The sequence below is a fragment of the Populus alba genome, chromosome 1, assembly GCF_005239225.2.
Source record: "Populus alba chromosome 1, ASM523922v2, whole genome shotgun sequence".
NCBI classification, from domain to species: Eukaryota; Viridiplantae; Streptophyta; class Magnoliopsida; order Malpighiales; family Salicaceae; genus Populus; species Populus alba.
This window is the reverse complement of record NC_133284.1, coordinates 5,845,213-5,855,322: the sequence shown is the minus strand read 5'-3', so window position 1 is coordinate 5,855,322 and position 10,110 is coordinate 5,845,213. Positions and strand designations below refer to the sequence as shown.

Below are 10,110 nucleotides of genomic sequence, written 5' to 3'. Positions count from 1 at the left end.
ACTTCTTATTGTTTTTTTTTTTTATTTACGTGGGTTTAGGTTAGTTTGCGTGCATTCATGACTAATCTCACGGACTCACTGAACATCTTGCAAACCTAGTGAACATGTAAGGCACCGCAGGGGCGACAGGCATGCACGATGAGATTTGAACTCAGGATGCAGAGGAAGGGAACAAGTCCCTTCAACTGCTAGGCCAAGACCTCAAGTACAAGTGGTTGTCACTTCTTAAATACATAAGAGCTAGCCATAGTTAAAAATTCTATACGGTTTAATATTCCATATATACTAAAATTGAGATATGGATATCATATATATTCCTTAAATGAAGAAATAATTTGATTTGTCATATACCCATTAGTTATGATAAATTCTAACAATATATAAGAAAATAACTTAAGAGTCTAAACCCAATAAAAATATATATTTTTTAAACAAAAGAATAACATGTTCAATGTTATGTTCGTAGATTCAGCAACTATTCAAGTTACACAGCGGAACCACCACTCGACTTTATTCGTTATCTGCAATCATGTTTTTAAAATTAATGGAAACACAAGTCTGTACACTCTAGATTCTATCATGTTTTAAACAACAACATATATATATATGATATATATATATATATATAAAGTTTGGCTAGGATTCTGTCATGCTTACTTGGATAAATCGAACAATCAGCATGTAAAATACAAATAAATAATGAAATAACATAAGAGCAAAAAATTTTTTGGTAAAATAATATATTTTTGGGTGTCATTGTTGGAAACCAAGACAAAATCTAATTGATATCACGGTTCATGACCACGATATCTATTTAAATTCAGGACAAACTAATGATCAATTCACAAAGAAAAATCACAAATTGTCAAAATCAAGCCCTGGTGTGATATTTTTGAAATTTAGTGGTTTTGTGGTCTGCATAACAACATAATGACTATTATAGTGAAAACAACCTATGAAAAATCCAGTAAAAATTTAAGTGAAATTCAATGATTGGATAAAAAATTATAATTTTTTAAACCATCATTTTGGTTTGGTATAACCAAATCTCCTCTTGGATCTAGATTTGTCTTATTGGTATATAAATGTTTCTGCTAGATCATTTATGCAATCTTTTTGCGGCAAATTTTTATTTAATTATGACAGACCAACATCTAGTTGCTAAAAATCACTCGTGAAAACTAATACGTGATCAATAACTTTTAAAGATTTTAATTAGAGTTTTTTTTTTAGTCTACAAGTTGAAAAAAAAATATATATTTTAATTTATAAAACATATTTGAATGAAAAAGTTATAAAATTATAGTTTATATATGAAATAGTCAATCAATTATACAGTTATATTCATCCCACTAATTAATTGGCAATTTAACGTTTTAAATAATGTTATTGGAAAGAATGACAAATATCTTATCACGTTTTAAAAATTACAGTATTTGATAAATTTTGCGTGTCAAAAACATAACAATATAAAATATACTTTTTTTTTTCTTCTCAAATGGTGTTATCCAAAACTTTTAATATACTATTATAATTTTATTTTTTTAAATCCTGTTTATTTTGGCTACGTGTCCATTTCCATACTGTGCAGAGGAGGCAAGCAACATTCGTCTTTTACCTTATAAACGTACTAAATTAATAATGTTATGACATGACATCATATGGCATTGGATAATGATTTTGTCTGGAAAATTTACACGTGCTTCGGAGAAGATCTTATAGAATCTAAACCACGTGACCAGTGTGCTGGACCATTTTGTTCATCTTAAATATCCGACCCCCTCGCCCCGCTTCCAAACGGCGAGCTCGGGTCCCACCAACACAATAGAGAGGCTGCTTGTGTTACTTTATCCTGACACGTGTACGTCGCTGATGAAGCTATCATAAATCAGTAATATAAATGAGAAAGAGATGTGTGACTGGCACATTAAGTGGTGCTAGCCTGCTAGGGTTGCGTGACATCTTTCCTCCCCCCTTGAGATTCTGTCGGTCACTTTGCTGCCGTTTTTTTTTTTTTTTTAAAAATTATTTCTTAAAGCGAGTCTTAATTACATAATCATTACAATTAATGAGAGCCACAAACAAATCCTCTCATTAGTGATTAATTAATTCTATCATTATGATTTTGGACAAATTTAGCAAATAAATTCGAATTATCATGGCAGCAAATTTTTTTTTGGTAAAATAATATATTTTTAGATTTTACATTTTTAAGATTTAACATTTAATTCAATATCATGAACTGTGATTTTAATTAAATATCATAGAACCACAATAAAATTATAATTGATATCACAGTTTAGAAACGTGACATCAGTTAAATTCAGGACTAATCAGTTAATTGATTTGTAATAGTCAAATAAATCGGTTGATTTATTAAAAAATAACAATGAAAATCATAAAACTGTCAAAATCAGGTTCTCAATATGATATTCTTGAAATCTAAAGATTTAATAGTCTACATAACGATGTAGTGATTACTATAAAAGAAATAACTTCTAGAAACTCCTGTAAATATTTGAGAGCAATCTAATAGTCGGATAAAAAAGTTATGATCATTTTGAGCTATTATTTTAGTTTGACACAACCATACTTTCTTGTGGGCCTGTACTTGTCTAAATATATTTGCTAAGTCATCCATATAATTCGTTTAGGACATATCATCTTCTAGTTGTTGTAGACTCACATCTGATTGCTTAAAATTACTCGTTATTACAAGCCCGACTATATTATTGACACTCATAAAACATATTTGAAACACAAAATTCATAAAAATATGGTTTTTATGTGAAATGATTAACCAGTTCATGCAACTAAATTAACCAAGCAATTGGTTGAGCTAGAGAATTGACAGTGAGGCTACATGTTAAATTATCGTGCTTTAAAAATACAACATGTTTCAATATTGTTATTTTTAAGCGCGATAAAATAATTATCATATTTTAAAATAATATTTTTTAATAAATATTGTGCTTCAAAAACACAACAAAATGAGAGTGTACTATTTCACCAATTTTTTTAAATTTTATTATTATACCCAAATTTAATTTTTAAATGAATGTGATAGTTTCTTCTCTTAAAAAAAAAAATTATTTTAGACTTTAGATTCTTGTGCTTATCCAATTGCTGAAGTCTGCATTTTGGAACCAGAATTTGGATTAATTAATGCGTCCTTACGCGTTCTATTATGTCATAATTGCGTCATTTATCTCTTATTGCACAGGGCTTCAACTTTAATCTCCTTTCTCTGTGTGTGAATATTTGAGACATTATTTATAATAAGAATTGAATATTTTTTTTATCGAAAGAGTTTTTTTTTATATATATATAAGATTTGAATTTGGGCACTTCTTTATTTATTTATATTTATTTTATTATTTCATTTATTATTTTCCCTTTCTTTTCTTTTTTATTCCTTCCCTTGTATCTTTGAAACATTATGTCTCTTATCTTTTGACATCTATATATATTTACAAGGATTTTTTAATTAAATATCAAAGCTTGGAGAACTTTTCTAGCAAAAAAGGAAAGAAAGTATACTTCTATAAAATTAAAAATGGTTGCATCGACGAACTCAAATACTAGAGATTAATTGAACCATGAGCAAAAGTTTAAAAATCTCTAAGAACATGCCAGATTCAGGAATGCAGGTCTGCCTTGAATGGATTTGATTCCCACAGTACTCGTGCCACATGGAAAGAGGAAATGGTTTGGGGCTTCCTGTTTTGGCGGTGCCTCGTAAGAGCTACAGGAGAGCCCTGAAACAAGGTATAAAATTTCTCATGTCACCACCGCAACCAAACTTCCATGGTGTCATGAGCACGAGGTGATTTCTTTATTCGGAATTGCAGCAAAAGTCAATCTTGATGGCTTATTAGTATCATATACAGGGAAGTTGTTAAAACATTCCTTGTCCCATTACACATCGCCATGTTTTTGTCCACTCTTTGTAGGGGAAAGTACTTGTAAAACATCTCACCAATATATTTGTATGTCATCTCCGTGATGATTTTAGGGGAAGAATCCTCTAACAGTGGAGCTCATTCATGACGTAGCTGATTAGCCACCTGCTTAGTAGCTGAGAGACACCAAAGGAAATATTCCCACCAAAATAATGCGCGGCCGTTCTCATGGAAATCACCATTCTCAAATTCAATGCTCCAATGTATATCCAAATCTACAACACATCCTGCGTTAAATGAGTCTTTACGTGGGGCACCAGAATCCAGAATGCAAATCCCGGCGATCATAGCTTAAAACATCATGCAAAATGAGCTTCAGTGCTGCATTTTGGATGAAGTTTTTGAGCCAGCACGACAGTATTTACAATGCCACATGGGATCAAGGTAGCCGGAACAAGATACTTAAAAGAAGCTTTACAAATTCAATTTGATTGCAACTTTAATGCCTCACCCAAGATCAACAAGAAATTGAACCGAAGCTCTAAGGAACAACCTGTGTGACGACTAAGCAAAACAACCAACATTTACGTTGCTGACAACCTAGTTTAGCTATTGGACTCCTAAGAATATGACCTTATCAGACCCAGGTTATAAAGGAACTTCTCTGACCTAGATCGGAAGATATTACCCAAAGAGAATAAACCGCGCTCCTGGGGCGGGGACTTCGAGTGAGCATCATCATTCACATGAAGTATAGTAAAGCCAATCTCTTTTCTAACTGCTTCAATTGTTTCATTCTTCACTGGATATCCAGATGAATCAGTGACATAGAAAACATTCACTGCCTGGGAACCCCTGGTAGTAACCTCAGCTCGGGTGACAGAAAGACCGTTTTCCCTAAAAATGCGAGTCACGTCAGATAAAAGGCCAACCCTGTCCTCACCGCAAAGTTCCAATCTTACACCCTGCATTAAGACAATTCAATAAATCAAATATTGGTCAGATGACAAGTTTGGAACTAGCATCAAAATCAAACTTGAGCATACTTGTACCTCAGAAGTTCTCCTTCTAATAGCAGCCTCCAAGCAATTGATTACTCTTTGCCTCTCTGCTTCGGAACTAACAGGGGACCCGTCCATATGCCTTATAAAGTATTCCTGTACAAGAAGAAACAAATGAGATGCTATGTAGCAATTTTCAAAAGCATTTGTTTGGTGAAAAAGATAGATTAATCAGAACAGCAAAGCCGTCGACCAAAAGAATAATAAGTTCAACAGCAACAAACAGAGTCGAAGCCAGTGAAACTGAAAATTAGTAATGCATCTTGAGGTTATAAAGGATAACCTGGCAAGCTTCTGGTCCTTCAGCTATGATAGTTCCATGATATACAACGTATTGCATATCAGTTAATGTGCACACCGTATCAAATAGTAGCTTTGGCCGGTCAGGGCACCTCAAGTTCACAATAGTGTAACCCTTATCTACACAATTTTCCACTGTCACAAAAGGTTTGCGTTCGCTTGCCGAGCCAAAATCTGCATCATCCATGTCATAGTCACGATCGGCATACATCATCTGATGCAGCCGCCTCTCCTTATGAGTGGAATCCACAGATACAGCTGTATTGGCACTTCGTTTATCTCTGTCACCCTTTAGAACATATAGGAGAAGCTGTTTGATCTTAGTGAGCCTCCCAGGATCATCAATTGGCAATCCAGTAGCCTCATCAGTGATGTAAACAACAGATGCCATTCTTGAATTGTGGGTCCAGACTTCTGAGGCCACCACATTACATTTGAGGTCAGTAAGAATAGCAAAAATCTCAGAAAGCAAGCCTGGTCGATCTCTTCCTGTCAATTCAATAGTTGTGTTCTCTGCAGCAGCTTGCACACCCACAGACCGTCTCAAAGACCGGAAACTTCGCCCTCTTGGTCCCAATGACTGTGACATTTAAATTAATTCATGAGCATGGCATGAAAATCACAAGGCTCCAAATATATTTTTTTGGAAAACTTTATGGTACAGACAAAATAACAACCACCATTTCTTCCATGTCTGTTCCTTTCATTATCTTAAACGAAACTAAGGAGAATAATTAATTGAAAGGATTTTGGTCTACAGAAGAAGTGCACAGTGACTTCACTGTATCTGGAATTCTATATACAACTTGGCCTGTGACATTTACAGTTCTCTAAACTTAAATTTTTTCCACCTCCCTTTATAAAGTAAAACTGGAACTGAAAGAGAATACTGGTACTCTAGTCTAAAAATGTGCACAAAAAAATGAAGCCTTGCTCTCTGATTGTTGTAAGAAATTAAGGACAAGGAGTGAAAAGACTAAAAAAATAGGGGCAGTTGCTGGAGCTAAGGCTCCAAATGGGCATAACAAATTTAGAAATGCGGTCAGAATCAAAGTTATATGATTTTAAGTCTCTTATAATGAGAAACAAATCCGGGCTCCATTTGTGATTCCACGTCGACAACGAAAGTATAGTGGAAATGATTTTGATTTCCAATTCTGGTAAAAATGGAGGACAGTTTAGCAAATCTACCTGCTGAATTCTTTCAGCCACATCATCCTCAGATAACTTGTTTCCGTGTTGATCTGTAACGTAAAACACTGCAAAAGAACCATTTCAAAACAAGAAAATCAACCACAATTAATTGAATTAAAGAGTCACCAAAAGTAAATGTAAAGCAAGAACCAAAAACTAACCATCCATGAACCATTCTCCATCTGAAGAAATGTAAGCTCGTCTAATTATAAGATTCAAATCAGTCAAGACCTGAACCACATCTAACAAACTACCACGCTTATTAGCACTATCAACCTGAACATTATCAACAAGACAAAATCAAGTTACAGACTTTAACTCATAAAACGAACAAATAACATCCAAATGATTCAAATAAACACCTTAATCAGAGTGGCTTTCCTGCTTGAAGCATTATCAACTGTAACCCTGCAAAATTAAACACAAACTGAAAACAATATCACACACGCACACACACATATTGCCAAATCCTAAAAAAAATCCAAATTTTGAGCTCAAGGAATGAAAATTTCAAGAAAACATAACAACCCTTTTCAATTCAAACAAAAACTCACACATTAAATGATTTTTCTTTAAAAAAAAAAAAACAAACAACGGAAGGTAAATTCACCTTGGAGGGTTCATCCGAATAACAAGCTTCTCAAACTCATCATCCATTGTAATAGGAGACCAACAGTCCATTTTCTCTATAACAACTAGAACAAGAACAAGAAGAGAAAAATGATAGATTTACAAACCAGAGCAGAGGGTGTGTGTGTGTGTCAAAAAGGTAGAGAAATGGGCTGGCTTTGTTTTGGTTTGTTGGCGCACTTTCTTCACATCAGTATCTTCCGTTTTTTGTACCCCTGGACTCTGAGTTTTGTTGTGGTGTCATGGTGTGTGTGTGTTGTGTGTTGGTTGGGTGGCGCTGGCTCTTGGTTTGGACGAAGAGTTTAGGAGGGACTTAACATTATCAGCACGACTAACCCCCCCACAAAAAAAAAATACAAAGATAGATAAAGAGGAGAGAGCACGGGACACTGTCAACCAGGTTTGCAGTCGTCTGCTGACATGGGGCCTACCCACCTCCTAACACTTGGTCTTCTTCTCTTCTACGGGTTTGTGGATGAGTTTCGTTTCACAAGCAGGCTCAAAGTGTGTTTTCAATGTTTGTTCCTTGCCCTTGTTTTACAGGCTCTATTTTGTTAATAGGTTTTGTCTATGGTCTACGCTCTATACTCTCTCAGACGGCAGTGTTGTTGGAGCACACAATACAATAAAAGACACTAGACATGACACGCCTAGGTTCGTCTCTCCTGTCTTGTGTTCCAATCTCTTTTTGACTCGCTTCTAGGGTGCGCTCTCTTGGAGGGCCGTAATAAACTCCTGGTCCATCTCAGACTCCCATGAAAATCTAGCGACATCTTGCTCTGCTTTTAATTATTCAGATGTCTTCTTGGATTTTGTTTGGCTTCAGGGTTACTCAGTCCCCCCCTCCCTTTGGCTATATGGCAACCTCTTCGTATCTCTCTCCTTGTCTTTCCTTATTTAGCACGATTCTTCTACCCTGTTGGAATCCCTCTGGCTGTCGTTCTATTTTAGATTCTTCACTTGAAGAAACCAAAAAAAACTTCTCTTAGATCTGCCGCCCCCGGGCTTTATTGGTCTGGCTAGTTGCGGGAACATAGAATCGTATTCCACCTTTTCCTTTGACCCTCTATTCTGTCTCGGGGAATTAATTAGTTATTTATTTATTTCTTTGGTGGGTGCCGATTCACTGTTATTGACGTAACAGCATGTTTTTTTTTAACTGTTGATCACATATATATTTTTTATATATATAATAAAGTTTGAGATATTTTTTTTCTACGGTTCAAAGATATTTTTTTCTCTGACAGGTTTGAATGCTATAAAATAAAATAAAAACCTTTTAATCCTTCCCTCCATAAAGGATAAAAATGATAGGTTATTGTTTTTATCTTAAAAAATAATTTTAGTTAACATGCAAACTCATACAAAGCCGTCATTTACTGTTGAATAAAAAAAGCAATACAAGTCAAGTAATACAAGTAATTATCGTGGGATCAAGCTGTCATTTATTTGTGGAGGATTTTTTTCACACCATTAAATTAAATCCTATAAATTCCTCTATTTATATGATAATTCTTTTATATCAAGTCGAAACAGACTTGATCCCACGATCTTAGCCAACCATAATTTTTTTAATGTACAATGTTTAAATATTATTTAGAAATATATGACCAAATGAACATGCAGGAAGGAATCGAAAACACCATAGGAAAAAAAAATATTTCAGCCCTATTTATTTTTATGTTTTAAAAGTTTTTTTTTTAAAAAATAATATTTTTAATATTTTTCTTTACTAAAAATTAATATGTTATTAGTGTTTTTAAATTATTTTGATGTGTTGATATAAAAATAATTTAAAAAAATTAAAAAATATATATTATTTTAATATAAAATAATCACAATTATATTTTAGAAAAATATAAATAGTAGACCGCAATGATGCGTGCAATTAATGCCACTTACCATGCCGGTTTCTTGTGCTCATGGAGGTTAGAGAGATTCGGAGCCGTTGAACATTTGATTGTCCCACACATTTTGGGCAGTATGGCATGTAACACGAATGAGTTGATGCTCTTATTTTTAAACTCTGTTACACGGGTGGATATGTTAATGTTTGTTTTTTAAAATATTTTTATTTAAAAATATATTAAAATAATAATTTTTTTATTTTTAAAAAATTATTTTTAATATCAATGTATTAAAATAATTTAAATATATATATATATATATATTAGAAATACTCTATTTAAAACACAATTTCAAGCAACCCTTCAATGTTTATTTAAAGAGAATCCATTTATATGATCATATTACATGTATAAAATAAGTTCGCAAAACGAATTAAACTAGTAGCATTTAGAGGTCACCGAGTGGATCCTGTAAAAAGAATTATGTAATTAATATTGCGTTGTTTTTGTTTTTATAAACCACACCCTTAATTTTAAAGCTGAATTCATGAATCTTCACTCGACTCGAGAAATCTATAAAATTAAAAACAAATTAAGAGATTTGGGTTTTTCATGGTTCATCTACTGTAATTCCTCTTTCATTTCATTATTTATGTAACTGTTTATAGCCAGTTTTTTCTTCTCGGGCCCCTGAATTTTTTGGCTTCTTACATTTTGAGCATTAAACTTTATTTCAGTGTAATTAAAACCTTCCAAGGTATGTTGAAATGGCTTTATTTGTTGTTATTTGCTTAGATTTACATATTTTTTAGTGCATGACTCGATAGATGGCATGCACTTCGTTGCGGGTCGGGTTGATTTTTTCTGCAGTGTAAAAAAAGATGCCCAAACGCTATTATTGAATTTTAAAAAATGAAAAAAAAAATACATGACTCGACAATCAACACCACATAAAGAGAGCTAAAAAAAATAATCATCAATCCTTTAGAATAAAATTATAGAATGATGAAATCAAGGAAAAAAATCAATAAAAAAAAGTACTAAAAAAACAAAGTACCAGTGAAACCTGTGAGTAGAACCAAGAATACAATCATTATTTGATAGGTGGCTCGTGCAATGCTGCGAACCTATTATTTTTTTTATCGCATAAAAACGAGACGATGCATATTAAAAAAA

The 10,110-nt window shown here is 33.2% G+C and overlaps 1 protein-coding gene across 2 annotated transcripts; it reads right to left on the bottom strand.

The window, feature by feature from the left end:
• Positions 1 to 4,364: 4,364 nt before the first annotated feature.
• Positions 4,365 to 8,110, bottom strand: LOC118043017 (ACT domain-containing protein ACR4). Of its 2 annotated transcripts, none has more exons than XM_035050804.2 (7): positions 7,068 to 8,110; positions 6,820 to 6,865; positions 6,619 to 6,733; positions 6,455 to 6,522; positions 5,247 to 5,843; positions 4,955 to 5,059; positions 4,365 to 4,867 (listed from the first exon to the last, which is right to left on the bottom strand). In XM_035050804.2, exons 1-7 carry the CDS (start codon positions 7,136 to 7,138, stop codon positions 4,523 to 4,525), a joined length of 1,347 nt encoding a protein of 448 aa, XP_034906695.1. In that variant the 5' UTR covers positions 7,139 to 8,110; the 3' UTR covers positions 4,365 to 4,522. The 2 variants fall into 2 exon arrangements, with proteins under 2 accessions (XP_034906695.1, XP_073268972.1); XM_073412871.1 differs by having other exon boundaries at positions 6,820 to 6,884; positions 7,068 to 8,108.
• Positions 8,111 to 10,110: the final 2,000 nt, after the last annotated feature.

Bases quoted from the DNA above. Each gene is read 5' to 3' on its own strand.
- LOC118043017 (XM_035050804.2), bottom strand. From the start codon at position 7,138: ATGGACTGTTGGTCTCCTATTACAATGGATGATGAGTTTGAGAAGCTT. The intron at 5,060-5,246 runs GTTATCCTTTAT...CTTCTTGTACAG, and splicing joins AAGGACCAGAAGCTTGCCAG to GAATACTTTATAAGGCATAT. The intron at 4,868-4,954 runs GTACAAGTATGC...GTCTTAATGCAG, and splicing joins TTAGAAGGAGAACTTCTGAG to GGTGTAAGATTGGAACTTTG.